Genomic DNA, 15,144 nt, shown 5'->3' with positions numbered 1-15,144 from the left:
AGAGAAAATCATCAGTAAGTTAAAAAAAACTGCAGGTAGAAAACGCCTAACATTGTAATTGCAAAAACATGTCAGGCCCCATCTCAACTTGCATGAAATTTTGTGTGAAGAACCGTAGCAACATACCCACCCATTCAATAGTAAGAACATGATAATGGGCAATGCATACGAACCATTTAAAAAATTGTGATGAACTGACTGTTTTATTTCAGAGCTTGTGACATATGAAGTACTCAGGTATGAAAATAATATTGCCATAAAATCAAGAAATAAAAACACTGTTACAGTATGTACAGTTGAAAATCTACTGTTGCATATGTACTCTCCACTAATCTGTCACTAAATTGTTTGAAATATTAAAAATGTTTGAAAATATGTAAAAAAAATCAAAAACGACCGATATTAGTGCCGAATCCATAGTTCTCGATATCGCAGAGATTAATAATTGTAATTCTGATAGTGTTAAAAAGTCTAAGTTCAGCCCAGTCGCCACTTCTTCCCGGGGGATGAATTTTGACAGTTTGTATGCTCGTCCTGTGGCCGTGGTTACATCTACTTGACAGAGAACATTCGTGAAAGGCACCAAACAAGTTTCTGTGTTCTGTGGCCAGTGAAATGATGCAGAAGGACCATGAGGGTGCATGAACATAACAGCAGCATCTCCTTCTGAGAACACTTAGGTTATTAGCCCAATGTACCACTTATTGTACTTGCACGCTACATAGTTATGTACTCTGATTACTGGTAATGTTTTGCATGGTATTGGAGTTACTAACCCATCCCTGGAAAAACTGGCTGACAGACAGAATTCCTTGTCCACACTCACAAATTTGGCACTAATCTCCTGTTGTCCAGTTGGTTGGAAATAATGGAAACTTCTCGTACCTGGGACTGTCTTTGAAGCCAAAATCTGTCTGCTGACTGTTCTAGAATAGTTTGCATGTCTTCTTTTGCTACAAAATAAAACTAAATGCCAGTAACGAAGTCTCTGCAGTAGCTGTACATTGTTTGTGCATCTATGATGTGTCCACTGACAGTTCGCGGAAGGCTTGCTTTAGTTACAGTTCGTTTTATGGTACCACCAATAATACCATCAAAGGGCGACTTGAAATGGTTCGTTGCAAAAAAATGACCATCGGGCTTCTAATTCAAAATCGGCTTCATGATGACCCAAATCCAAGAAGGATTTACAATTATTAAAATCTGATGCACAACCGTTTACTCAATTTCTGTCACTTGTGGAATTTTGCTTTTTATGAAATTTGTCAAAAGTTGCTGTGCTGCATATACCATTGGGACATCGTGATGCAGATCATCACTTAAAATATAAAAATTCCTGTATTGCAGAACGCCATCTTTTCTGAAATAAAGAATACAACATGTAGTGTGCAACAGCCATTGGTCCAGTGGAATCACAAATGAAGACAATGACAAATGAAGAATCAGTATCTACAGTTTCTTCTTGTGGTGCTGATGATTTCTCTTCCACATTTTCGACATCTAGTACACTGTTTGGTTCCAGGAATGATATTTATATTTTGGGCTTTGTAGGTTAATGCTCGCTCCAACGAAACACTTCTCAGACCAGTTCTCATACTCTGACCGCGATTCCTGTTGTACGGATCACAACATTTCTTTTGATGTCCAGAACACTTGGTTACAAACTTTTGCCTATGTTGTTCACAAACCATCACTTCACTGTTTTTAATAGTTAAACTACTTCTCCAGAAGAGTAGTTCCTTTCCTTCAGTACTGAAAATGTTCATATGTCTGTGAATTTTCCACTGTACACTGGATCATTTAGGAACTGACCAAAAGCACAGGGCAGCTAACCAGCTGGATCCATTATTTCAGACTTCCGTAGCAATGTTCACAAAACACAATACACAGAGATACATCCTTCTCTCTCAAGACTTTTCATCTTTCTGCTGTTTGGAGTCACTAACATCTAATGATCCTTATTTATATACTACCATGGAACATTCTTGCGAGTTGCAGGCAAACGTTATTCTAGAACATTCTATGGCAGATGGAACATTCTGAACTGTTCCAGAAAAAGAACATTCTGGACTGATCCAGAAAAAGAACATTCTATACTGTTCCAGAAAAAGGAAAAACATTCTAGATAGTTTCGGACAAGATAAATACACATTCTATCTACAAAGCTCCAGATAAATGTTATACTCGAATGTTCCAGACAACATTTAATCTCGAATGTTACATAAAGTCCAAGAACGTTCTGTTCAATCAGTTACAGGAGAAAGACAAAAAACTAAGTTATCAAATGTAATATTGCCAATCTCCTGAGGAAGTACTAATAGAATGTTTTTGCTGATACCAGTTTTAGGATAATTCAGGCCTAGCATCACGTGGCACATTTTAAAATCATCACAAATTTATTTATTTATTCTTTTATGGTTCTTATGAATTGCTCACAGGGTATATTGCTACTGTTCTTCACACAAAATTATATACAAATAGAGATGGAGGCTGATGAGTTCTTGCAATTACAATGTTAGGCGTTTTTTACCTGAAGTTTTTTTAATTTACTGATGATTTTCTCTTTTCCTTCTACCGTTGCAAGAATAACTTTTATGTATCTGAAAAGTACATTTATAGAGGAAATAGAGAAAAGTTCATGTTTCTACGTTAACTTTGAAGAAAGTTACACGCTCTTTTCAATGTGCTCTTAGCTCTCGCGACTACACGTTATAGGCTTCAATTTCAAAGGTCAGTAAGTCCAGAACCAATGAGCCGATTTTCAACCGGTTTATAGTTTTGGATTCAGTATCATAAACTAGATAAGCACATGAATTTTCATTCTACGACAGGTGGGTGTCAAATGATACAAATCCTGGCTGAAGTGACGTAGAATGACCCATATGTAATAAATTTCTAGTGGGACCCTAGTGTAAATCTCTACCATATTCTCGTTTGCCAATAAATATCCGAGCACGCCGAACTAATGTGGTTCTAATGTGAAAAACGTAACACTAATTTGGTAATTAACGTAATACTTGCGATACAAAATATGTAGTGATATTTGCTTCACTGGAAACATTCATAAATAAGCTCAGAATCAATTACTCACACGAATCAGCCGTAATGTTTTCAATATCTAAATTCTTTATTGTACAAACATTGCCAAGCAGTCAATTTAATAGTATATATATATATATATATATATATATAATCGTGCAACATGGTGAATTTTACCCTTCATTAAAACCTCAAACAATAAGATTATTTCAGTAAGAGGCACATTCCAAGTTTCATTAAATTCGGGTAGTTTTTACGAGAGTTATCGTGGAACAGACGGCGAGACACATACATACTAATCAAGTTGAATGGTGGAAGTTTCGCTAACGCTCGCTTTAACTAATATAGTGAAAGAAAACGAGAAACACAAAATAAGGAAAAGTGTCTCCTTGGATTTCTATGAAAAAATGAAAGGACATTAATACTGAAGTATGCATAACTACAGCTACTCACCTATTAGTGCCCCCTGGTGTTAGAAGTAACTAATTTCTAAACTAACTCTGCAAAATAATATGACTTCCTACACAGTACCATGAATGGTTCAATACGAAGTGCTTATAATGAAGAACTATCAAATGATGTGACTTATTATAAAAGTAGTTTACTACTCCTCACTCACAACTCACTCTCACCTGAAGTATTTTTGCTATTAGAGCATAATAAACAATACAATCAACCCTACATTTAAGAAATCAAATAAAAAAACCCTAACTCAGAAATATACACTACTAAGTATACTTAAGAATTTTTGTGGAAATTATACAGGGTGTCCGAGAAGTCCTTCCCTGATTACAGAAATTGATAACTCAGGCTAGAAATAAGATAGAAATATGAAACTGGTGTTGAATTGTTTACAAATTATAAAAGTTTTTGTCTGTGTTAGGTTTGTTCTGTTTTACCAAGTCTCAATTTTTTTTTTTGTTTTAGGTTTGTAGTACGTAAGTAAGAAGCCCAAGAAGCCATGCCAACCAACCAGGAGAAGGCACAGTGTGTCCTGTGGTACCATGAGACACAATCACCAACCACGGTGCAGAGACAGTTCCAGACAACATTTGGGAGGACTCCACCTGATGTCAAGAGCATTAAAGCCTGGTATGAGAAGTTCAAGAACACAGGGTCAATTGCTGACCTTCCGAGGTCTGGTCGACCAAGAACCTCAGCAGACACGGTGGAGGCTGTGCGGCAGTCTTTTCTGAGAAGTCCTAAGAAATCGGTGCGCAGGGCCTCACGTGAATTACAGATGCCAAAAAGCTCTATCCATGACATTTTACACAAACGTTTATTGTTTCGTGCTTACAAAGTGCAACTCGTTCAGGCCTTGTTGCCCGACGACGGTACACGTCGATTTGACTTTGCGGTCGAAATGCTATCACGTATTGAGGACGATAATGGTTATCTCAGACGAATTGCCTTTTCCAACGAAGCGACATTCTTTGTCAGTGGAGTAGTGAATCGCCATAATGTACGCATTTGGGGTTCAGAACCCCCCAGGGAGGTCAGGGAGTTCACCAGAGGCAGTCCAAAGGTGAATGTTTGGTGCGCGTTATTGCACGATCGAATTATCGGGTCATTCTTCTTCGCTGAGGATACCATCACATCTGCAGTGTACCTGGATATGTTGCAGCTGTATGCTGTTCCTCAGCTGCTTCAGTATCGCCTCGATGTCGTTTTTCAGCAAGACGGTGCACCACCTCATTGGGGTTTGGACGTCCGTGCCTATCTCGATAGGACATTTCCTGGGCGATGGATTGGTCGTGATGGACCAACAGCTTGGCCTCCACGCTCTCCTGACATAACCCCATTAGACTTCTTTTTATGGGGTTATGTCAAGGATGAGGTCTACCGAACACGTGTACCAGATCTTGAAACCCTGCAGCAACGAATAACCACAGTCGTTGCATCGATCCCTCCAGTGATGTTGGCTAATGTGTGGATGGAAATTGAATATCGCCTAGATGTGCTACGTGCTACCAAGAGTGCTCATGTGGAAGTGTACTGATGTGACCAAAACTTTTATAGTTTGTTAACACTTCAACACCAGTTTCATATTTCTATCTTATTTCTAGCCTGAGTTATCAATTTCTGTAATCAGGGAAGGACTTCTCGGACACCCTGTACTCTAAAATATACCATATATTCCCTCTTCCGACTTTTGCAAACAGAACAATACTAATAGTTGCTATTAATTCCATGCTTCATATCTGTAAAGAACTTCTGACTAAGATTTTTTTTTTTTAATCTGAAAATTACGTAAGGATTTCTTTCTTAAACGCGTTTACAAACACCAATAAATAAATACACTTAAACACTTAGGTTAAAATATTTGCTGAAAAGATTCTTCCTTCACCTGAAGAAGTTCAGTGTAATAGGTGAATACAAAATGAATAATACAGAGTAAGACAGAGAATTTTAAATCTACATTTTAATTCAAGATTGTGTTTGCAATGTTAGTTATTAGCGGGCAAAAAAACAATATTGAATAGTTTATTACCACATTTAGGTTGGTCACTAGGACTTCATTGAAATCATGCCTACATTACTACTGTAGAATGTTACGTCAATAAATTGTCAGTATAATGTTAGTACCGGCATACTACGTAAATATAACTGATCTATTAATTTTATTTTTGCGTGTATAATGGCGTTGTTCTTTACAAATATGACTACCAGTCCCCTTTATTTTTTACATGCCTCCTCCTCGTTCTAATTAAAAAGCTTAGACAGATTACTTAAACAAAACTTAAATATAGTGAAACAAGAAGCACGTGCACTAATCAACGAGAACACTACACTACAATACAAATAAACAAACTGCAAATAAAGGGGCATGTCTTGCAACAGTACAGCATACCAGGGAGCTTAAGGAAAGTGAGGTAACTGTCCTGAAATTTCTTCGAACCTGCCAAGCCGTCACTGTTGGATGAAGACTCACGGACAGGTTTTGGAGATGCGGTGACACTATCGTCTTCTTCGTCGTCACGATCCTTATGCGAATGGGTGTAATGGTATGTAAGACCAGGTCTCGTTTTGTATCTGGCTCCACACACTATAAAGACAAAAAACAAACAGCAAATACATAAAATGTTCTTAAGCAAAATATACTATATACATATACATACATAAAGTAAATATTGGAAAATTATAAGTTTTAAAAGTAATTGTAAGCTTACCTTATTTCGTCACGAAAAGTTAATTTTGAACTGTTTCGGTAGTTTCTCATACCACCTTTGTCAATAGGGCTAAGAAGCGTGTGTGTGTGAGTGAGTGGGGGAAGGTGAAGGAGAGGAATGTTTAAAAGAAAAACTCGTAGCACTGGAATGCTCCGACATAGAGAGTTCACATACCTCAACATCCATAATTCTATGTGGAACTAGGGATACTGATTAGCACTATCATTTTTTTTTACACCTGTGTACAGGTAAACGTAATTCCTGGAAACACCTTGTATTTCCTAGATTTGGTCTCTCCCATGAAGCGTTGATCACGGAGGTTAAAAAAAACAGGCAAAAAGTAACAAAGCATCATCGAAGTAAAGGAATGGACTCATCAGAGCAGAGCAGTGAGAAAAAACACTTGTCTAAGCTACAAGTCACTCATCAAATGGTGAAGCAGCACGTCATAACAAAACGGACTTAATTTGTTTCATTTGTTTATGTTGGTGGTTTTATTTTTATAATAAAATTGTAATTATATCTTAATTACAGCTTCTCATTCCTCATTTAACAAGCCATTGTCTAAATTCAACTTCGTCTTAAGCAAATTTTCAAATACAAGTATCTCGTACATTTTTGGCATTGAATAAAATTCATCAATCGTCAATAATATGTTTTAAATGCTTCGACAGCCCTGAAACCGAGTGATCAACTTTGGCGCCCCTGCAATGTTCTTTGACCCGTACTAAAAGGTTTCTTTCCGTAATATCTAACCCTCTTGGCACCGTATTTTATCTTGTAAACTCTTAATTTTTCACTGGGATTAGTATAGTAGCTCCTGAATTGAGTAGCATACTTTTTCAAAGATTTAAGGGTTTTAAAACAATATGAAAACCTTTTTGTGTGCACTTGTCATTATGGCAGCCCAACTCACTTTGTGTCAATGGTTTCGGTTTCAGGTAGATCATAATATAAGTTTCTTTCAACCTGATTATATGAACTTGGTAAGATGGAAAGTGGATGTAAATTCTTGCTACCCAGTTGAAAAAACAAAAAACCTGTTTCATGTCATCTGTCGAAACTAAGAATTATAACTAATGTTCCTTATTTTCAAAATTTAAACCAAACCAACCGATACCAGAAACTAAGTAGATCTATGTTCTGACTTTCGCGCAGTGGTAAAATCTTAGCGTATTTGTCAAGGACGCCGGTATTCTTGATACAGTGACTAATGACTCTGCAGAAAGATCTAATATGCTAACAAACAACGAACTTGATTTCTAAGTCGCCATCAAATGAAATCGTTTGAGGCCCTTGACTACTCTTTTCTGAAGAGCTGATGCCAAATATTGAATTAGTTTCATCTATGGATAGTTTTACAGGTCCTGAAATACTGTAATTTAACTAGGCCGAGCCGTCCCATAGATGGACCAGGGGGTGCATTTGCCCCTGACCAAACGCTACATCGACCCGACGTCATAGAAAAGGATATACTGTTAAAAACAAAATTTAAAAATACTTTTTCTGTTTCATTCTTGGAAACAAAATTATTTAGAGATGATGAACCATCATCTTCTGAGGCACTTTTACAACTGTTACCATTCATATTACGAAACATACTCAAAGTTAACACCTGCTACGTTCAGGATAACTGTGAAACTTTAACACTGCGAAAGTATGTTAGAAAATTCGTATGTACTAGATAAGAATTTGTAGATCATTGAACTTTAATCTGGTTGTCCTATATTTAATAAAATAGAACACAGCATATAAGAGGGTTTCCGCAAGTGAGTTCACCGGTAACTTCTTATGTTACGGTACGGCTGAAACGATAGGTCCAATCATTGTCGCACCGAATGCTACAGCGTTGGTTCCTGATCTTATACACTCTTATCCTAATATCATATAACAGTAGTCTATCACATTCTCCTCACCATTTCTATTACAGCTGCATCTAGGGAACCCAGTCGTCGAAGCTAATAATAGTAAATATTTAAAAACATACACAAAGCAACAGCGCTTGAAGGGACTGACTGATTTCTATTCGCAAATCTGCAAATATGAATGGTGTAGGATTTACTTAATAATAATAATAATAATAATAATAATAATAATAATAATAATAATAATAATAATAATAATAATAATAATAATAATAATAATAATAATAATAATAAACTACGATGAGTGGGTCAAATAAACAATACCGTGTAATTAAAAAAGCACTTAGAGTGGTAATGGAAATAATTAATCTATATTTTAGAAATCCGTCATCACGTAAAATTAAATATTTCCAAGTCTTATTACTACTATTAATTGACAAATTATTATTCAATTTATTTATTTATTTTTGCTTTTAATGAACAAGTGAATTGCGTTGCGTATTGTGGATCAACGACAGATTTCGAACCTATAACTAACTAACTAACTCTATGGCTTATGGAACCCGGAGGTTCAATGCCGCGTTCACAAAAACTCTCCAATGACTTCCATCCTTAGCCAATTGGATCTAGTTTCTACTCTGTATTCCTATCTCTGCGAGGTCCATCTTAATATTGTCCTCCCATCTGCGCCTAGGTCTTCCTAATGGTTGTTTTCCGATTGGTCTTCCAGTCAAGACTTTGAAAGCGTTTCTACTTTCTTCCATTCTAGCTACATGACCTGCCCACCTGTCTCCTAGACTTGTGACCCTAACAATGTTTGGTAATCCGTATAAATTATGTAGTTCCTTGTTTTGAAGTTTCTGACATTCCACATTCCCGTTTCTCTTGGGTCCGAAACTTCGTCTCAGGATCTTGTTCTCAAATACTTTCAGTCTATGTTCTTCTTTCAGAGTAAACGACAATGTTTCGCAACCATACAGAACAACAGGCATGATTATAGTTTTATATATTTTAAGCTTCAAATTTCTCGACAGAATTCGCGACGACAAGAGATTTTAAACTGAATAATAGCATGAATTCCCTGCTTTTAGTCGACATTTAATTTCTTCGTGAATATGATTTTCGTCTGTTAATACTGATCCTAGATATTTGTAACTATCCACTTTATCAATCTATTATTTGCTGTATTACGGTCCCGATGCACTTCCATGTATTTAGTTTTCTCTGCATTTACTTCTAAACCCATGTCCCTGCAAGCGTTTAATAAGATCTCTGCATTTCTTTCTATTGTTCTCCTGTCACCCCCTATTAAATTTACATCATCAGCATATGCCATAACCTGGTGGATACCGATCAACTCTAGGCCCTGGTTGCTAACTCAGGGTGTCTACTAAATGTTCATTTTCAAATTCCAGGTTTTTTCAAGGTTTTCAAGGTTTATTTTTCCTTTTTTTCCAGGTCTATTCAGTACAGTGACATTTATTGTAACACGTATAAGTTAATGCAATTTTATATAATTCTTAACAAAAACTGGTTATAATTAGGGAATGCATATGGCAAGTGATAGTTTCTTTAAGTGACAACATGAAAAGAAAAAACTGATTGAAATGTAGGTTCTCAAAACATTTTACACAAGAAAATGTTTAATTAAAATATCCCCTACCAGAAGGCCGGTTGAGAAAAATATGCAGTAGCTTTAAATATCCTAATGTAGGAATACTATACAGGGGTGAACCTTAATTAAACCGACAAACTTCGGGAAATAATTCTCGGCACCCAAACAAGAAAAAAAATCCTCTTTAACTCTTCTCCAGGGCGCATAGTTTCCGAGCTAAAAGGTGCCGACAGTGTAAAAAAATGAACTTCCGACGCCTATATTTCCAAAATTATCCAAAGTAGAGAGTGCTGCTTAAAATCTCTCACAGGAAATCATGTTCAGAGCAGATAAGACTTCCTTAAAGAGATATTAAGCTGCACTCTCTATGTTGGATAGGTTTGGAAATATAGGCCTCGGAAGTTCATTTTTTCTCACTTTCGGCACCTTGTAGCTCCAAAACTATGTACTGTGGAGAAAAGTTAGAGGATTTTTTTTTCTTGTTTCGGGCTCGGGAATCACCTTCCGAAGTTTGTCGGTTTAGTTAAGGTTCACCCTGTATAATAGTAAATTTCCGTCAAAAACATTACTTCAAATAAACTAATATTATAGTAGTAGCACGTGAGTGTTAATAAACAATGACAAAAATGGCGGGAAAATAGCTTACTTACCGCCAAGTTATGGGATAAAATAGCACAAAAGTATTTTACTACAAGCACTCCCCTTTAAAGTACTCTTGTGGTATTTTATGCTAAGTACTGGTAGAACTTAGCGGTGAGTAAGCTATTTTCCCGCCATTTTTGTCAAACTAGTATTAGTTTAGAAGTAAAAAGAAAATGATCATATATAATACAAATTATTAACACAAAGTAGTCCATATTGTTAAACGTTACTGCACATTCTTCTTGGATGGGGACTGGCCATCAGTTATATTTTATTTAAAAATATATTGCAACATGAAAGTTTAAACAACTGAAAATGTTATGGAACCACGCACATTATATGAATAAATATAGAAAACAACTTTCCCAGTGAACCGTTTTTGACATTTAACTTCTAGAGTTCAACATCCCTTTTAACTTTTTCGCCTGTTCTTCCAATGCATCTACTTCTGCTTCGGCGTCAGTTAGTATTCTTTTCTTCTTTAATTCCAATTATTTTATTTTCTTCTTAATATCTTTCTTTTCTCGAGCTTCTCTGTCTTCTTTTTCACCGCGGTCTTTCAGATATTCATTTCTTCTGCTTGATGCATTCCTCACATACTGAATCATACTCTTTGTGATATTCATATTACGTATGTCACCAGCAACACGCACAGCATCCAACACACTTCTCTGGGCAATCAAGCACTCCTCTTGGAGATTTTCAACAATGCACTCTTTGTTAATGGAGAAACTCCTTTCCACTGCTGCGTTGCTATGGAAAAGTACACATATCTTATGCATGAATGTTTTAAACGCTTTGGAGACACCTTCTTTACTTAACAGATCATGGAGAAAAACGTCTAATCTGTCGTAACTGAAATTTGACAGATTTCGTGCTGTGTCTTGGTCTGAACAAAATTTTAAATATTCCCGTTTCACCATATCAGCATTTACAGGTGTTATTTGGCCCTTCTCGACAAATGTCTCCAGGGCGAGTGTGATACGTGATTCACGAAGGGTTTCGTTGGTCATAGTTTCTGGAGACAAGCAATTTGCGGCTTTTGTTACACTGTATTTTAAAGGACATTTTAGCATAAGTTTTTTACACAGTTCTTGCAAGAATCTTCTGCATTCTTTCTTAAAGTTCAATATATCAACATCCTTCACTCCTTTAAGCGATGTAACCGCAGAAAATCCAACATCAACTAGATTAAGTGGTTTTAAGATGTCCTTATGAAAAACATCTATTGAGGTCAGTTTTTTTTTTGAAGTTTTAGCTACTTTTAAGACATCATCTTTCACGAAGCGGCTTAACAAAGTACAAATCAACGTGTTTAAGTCATTCCATAGAAACGGTAGTAATGGACTGTCTGTCTGGTACTTAGTGAGGAATTCTTCTAGTTCTACAGATACGGACTGAAGGAACCCTAATTTAGCAGGCAACAGTACATCAGGGATGTGGGCTTTTACTTTAGAGAAATTTGATGTTTCAGGAGGTTTTGTTTTCACTGCATCAACATAAACTTTTAAGGCAGGAATCATAGTTATGGCACGGTTGATAACTTTAGAATTCTCCACCCTCCTAATAGAACAAAATTTAAGAGGGAAAACTGCTGTCCCAGATGCTGCCATGAAATCTGCTCTTCTTGAAGGGAAGTCCTTGAATAAATAGTACAACGCTCTCAAAAACTCTGTCACATTCCAACCAGCTTTGGTATGCGCAGTCTTAAAAGCCCCATTAACAATACGTAAAGAGCACGTTCCTGTCTCCAAAAGCTGTGGACCTTCACCATTTTCTTCACTCAGATAGGCCTTCAAATCACTCAGAAATTTCAAATTAACATTGGGGCCATCCAGAGAAACCTGAAGTAACTTAGAAAAATCGAGACCCTTGTCCTTGAAAGTATTTATAAATGCACTTAACAAAGCCTGGGCAGTAGCATGTCCGAGGAATACTGATGTTAAATAACGTGTTAAAACTTTATTTTCTTCACTGTGCCAGAAACGAACTACTAAGTCCATTTGATTTTTCTGTGAGATAGTGTTTAGGCTTTCGTCGAACGATACTGCAAAAAAATCACAATTTTGTAGTTCACGAAGTAGCGTCTGTTGGAAATATGGACCCAATCCAAAAGTGATGACATAACCTATTTTGTCTTTGTGTAACTGCATATTTTTAGCGACTTCACACTCAGGAAACGTTAAAGGAAACAAATCCGTTGCACTCGCTTGGCTTCTCGCCGATGCATGACTTGTAACTTTGTGTAATATCCACATTATTTCTGCTTTCGTCACTTGATCTTTGATAAGATAACTCGTTATTACACCACTAGTTTTTGCTGGGCTTTCATTTTTCTCCTGAACAACTGGAGTAGATGATGTGCCAGTCACTGAACTGGAAGACGCTGTAGAATTTTTTGTACAGGAAGGCTCCTTGTTAACATTGCTTGAGAACTTTACGATCGAACATTGTGCATTAAGAGCTTTAATAGCTATTTGATGTTTCTTTCCTTTCTCATGAGATTTCAGTGATCCAGCTCCCATATTTGAAATGTCAAAATCAGTTCTGCAGAGTTTACAACCTGCTTTAAATGGATCGTTGGACCTAATAACCCATTTCCACTGGCCTTTCCACGAGTCCTGGAATTTAGTTTTACTTTTCCCCATTTTATGACTGAAAAATAAAATTTAATTGTTAGTGTGTAACAGGATTTATTGCAAGACTAGTAAAATGATAACCTAAATACAAAAAGTGATTCCGTTAAGATGTGGGCAATTTTACTTTTTTTCCGGTGATACACCTTCCGGCCACCGGGAATGGAGTTCACTGCAACATCCGCGGGCTTGGACTCCTGTTAACACTAGAACTACCAGGAAATTAATTATACAAGAACTACCAAAGGGGTCATTTTGACCCCTTGTGTTTTAGAGGTTTTTTAGGTTCAAATTTAGCGTTCCTTTGGCAACTAAGACTTGATGTGACTTGATAAAAAAAATTAATATGCTTTAGAATCCACACTAGATTTAACCAGATATCAAACCATGGTCTCCCACGCCCAAAATATTTGACAATATGTGAATAAATATACACTTGAAATATTTTTGAAGATAAACTCAGGACATTTAATATACCAATATGTTACGTATTTATTTAAAATTTTAAGATGTGAGCATATAAACCAGTACAAGTTTCAAGAGTAAATCAAAATTTTTATAATAATATTATATTGAGGCATATAGTATAAATTTAAATGCACTGATTCCGCTACATGTTCCGATTTGTCACTTCTTCCTTTATCCGGTAGAACTTGTTGGTGCGGCTGGCAAATCTTTGTCTCACGTTTGTCTCACTTTTTTCAGAGTGTTCCTTTGCCAACTTAAAAGACAGTACTTCTCCAATTTCCTGTCTAGTAATATGCCTATTTGAAAATATACTTGTATAAGATATGTGAGTTTATGGCGGCCAAACCAAGTAGGTTATAAAAGAGCTATACCGGCCATTTTCTTCAAACAGTCTTCACAGAATATTTACTATCCATCTAGTCTACAATGTCTACACCAATTTTCTGTAAAACAATTGTAAAACAAAACTTTCAGTTTCCTTATTTTCGTGACCACTCATTACATTCACGTTAGTGTGAATGGTGCTCAATATCAGTACTCTTGTGTTTTCCTTGCATTGATATGTGGTGAGTGTGATACCGTCCACGGTTTTGAGTAGTCTGTGGTATGCAAATCTTTATTATGGAAACGTACGGAAGCTGGAACTTTAATCCTGTTGCTTCATATAGTACCAAGCAAATTTTTAGTTCCCTTACATGATGTAGAGACGTAAAAATGATGTCTCAAGTTCCATGCAATCTCGAGGTTCAAAAGATGTAAACCTACATGTTCAGCAAGAGGGATGTTTGTTTGGCCCCTTTTCATCTTTTCCTAGATATGGAAAACTATTTACTATATATTTGTTCTTCACTTCAAGAAGTATCCAAAATTTGTGCCATGTTTATCCGACTTGCTACTTATGAACTGAATAAATTTCATTGGAAAGATCAGCTCATCAATAGTGAAATAAGTATGGGATTGTAGCATCTTCGGGAATTATCAATCAACTGATACTAAGTATCAGAAAATAAGCAAACCTGTTACTTCTATGTTTTTCGCTCCACTTAGACTTGGGATAAACATTATCAATCTCATTATTTATTCAAGAGCTGCAGCCCAAGCTTTCCAGACCACAGACACTTTACACTTAATGCTCTTCATCCTCATTGCTCCACGGAAAAATATAGCAAGACAATAATTGCATCAAGCTCATCGAGAAAAACTGACTAGTTAGGATAATCTAAAACTCGACGGGCCTCAACTTCTTTACACTTCTTTATATTTGGCAGTAGAGTATCGGTTACAATCAGTCTGAATGCCCTTGCACAAGCATCATCTATATTACGCGTAACGAGTGATGTGGGTTCTGGTTTGATACGAACTATATTATGTTTATGTTTTTGTTTTTGAACTATAGTGTTTTTGTAATCTTCGGCATGTCTTGTTGTTTACATTCACTATTGTCCACATAGTCTGATCCGGAGTTCACTAGGCCTACCAGTAATTTCAATAGAATTCCCTTGCTCAGATTCTTCACTTGAATCATTATTACTAGAATCAGAATCAGAATATTTGACTTCTTTGTCATAACTACTGGAAAAATCTTATTTTTCAAGGTCTGTAACATTTTCCTTTTTAATCCAGCTGTTGCTGTCCTCATTACCAGAAGCACTATCGTCAATATATTTTAACTGTGCTAGAAACTCTGCTGTGCACGCCGTTTACTACCT

At 36.3% G+C, this 15,144-nt stretch overlaps 1 protein-coding gene across 4 annotated transcripts in view; it reads right to left on the bottom strand.

Moving 5' to 3' along the window:
* Nucleotides 1-15,144, bottom strand: part of d4 (double PHD fingers d4) — a 131,870-nt gene that overhangs the window by 57,509 nt on the left and 59,217 nt on the right. For 2 of the 4 annotated variants that reach the window (XR_014126811.1, XM_081725544.1), the window contains exon 6: nt 5,891-6,085. Coding sequence is in view for 3 of the 4 variants with exons in the window: in XM_081725544.1 (XP_081581670.1) it covers nt 5,891-6,085 (195 nt within the window). In the remaining variant the exon portion in view is untranslated. The remainder of the gene's footprint in view (nt 1-5,890; nt 6,086-15,144) is intronic. The other 2 variants (XM_081725545.1, XM_081725546.1) reach the window with 2 other exon arrangements.

The sequence above is a fragment of the Thermobia domestica genome, chromosome 9, assembly GCF_964235325.1.
Source record: "Thermobia domestica chromosome 9, izTheDome1.hap1.1, whole genome shotgun sequence".
Lineage (NCBI taxonomy): Eukaryota > Metazoa > Arthropoda > Insecta > Zygentoma > Lepismatidae > Thermobia > Thermobia domestica.
Note: the sequence above shows the minus strand (reverse complement) of the source record. Positions and strands in the feature narration are given on the sequence as shown.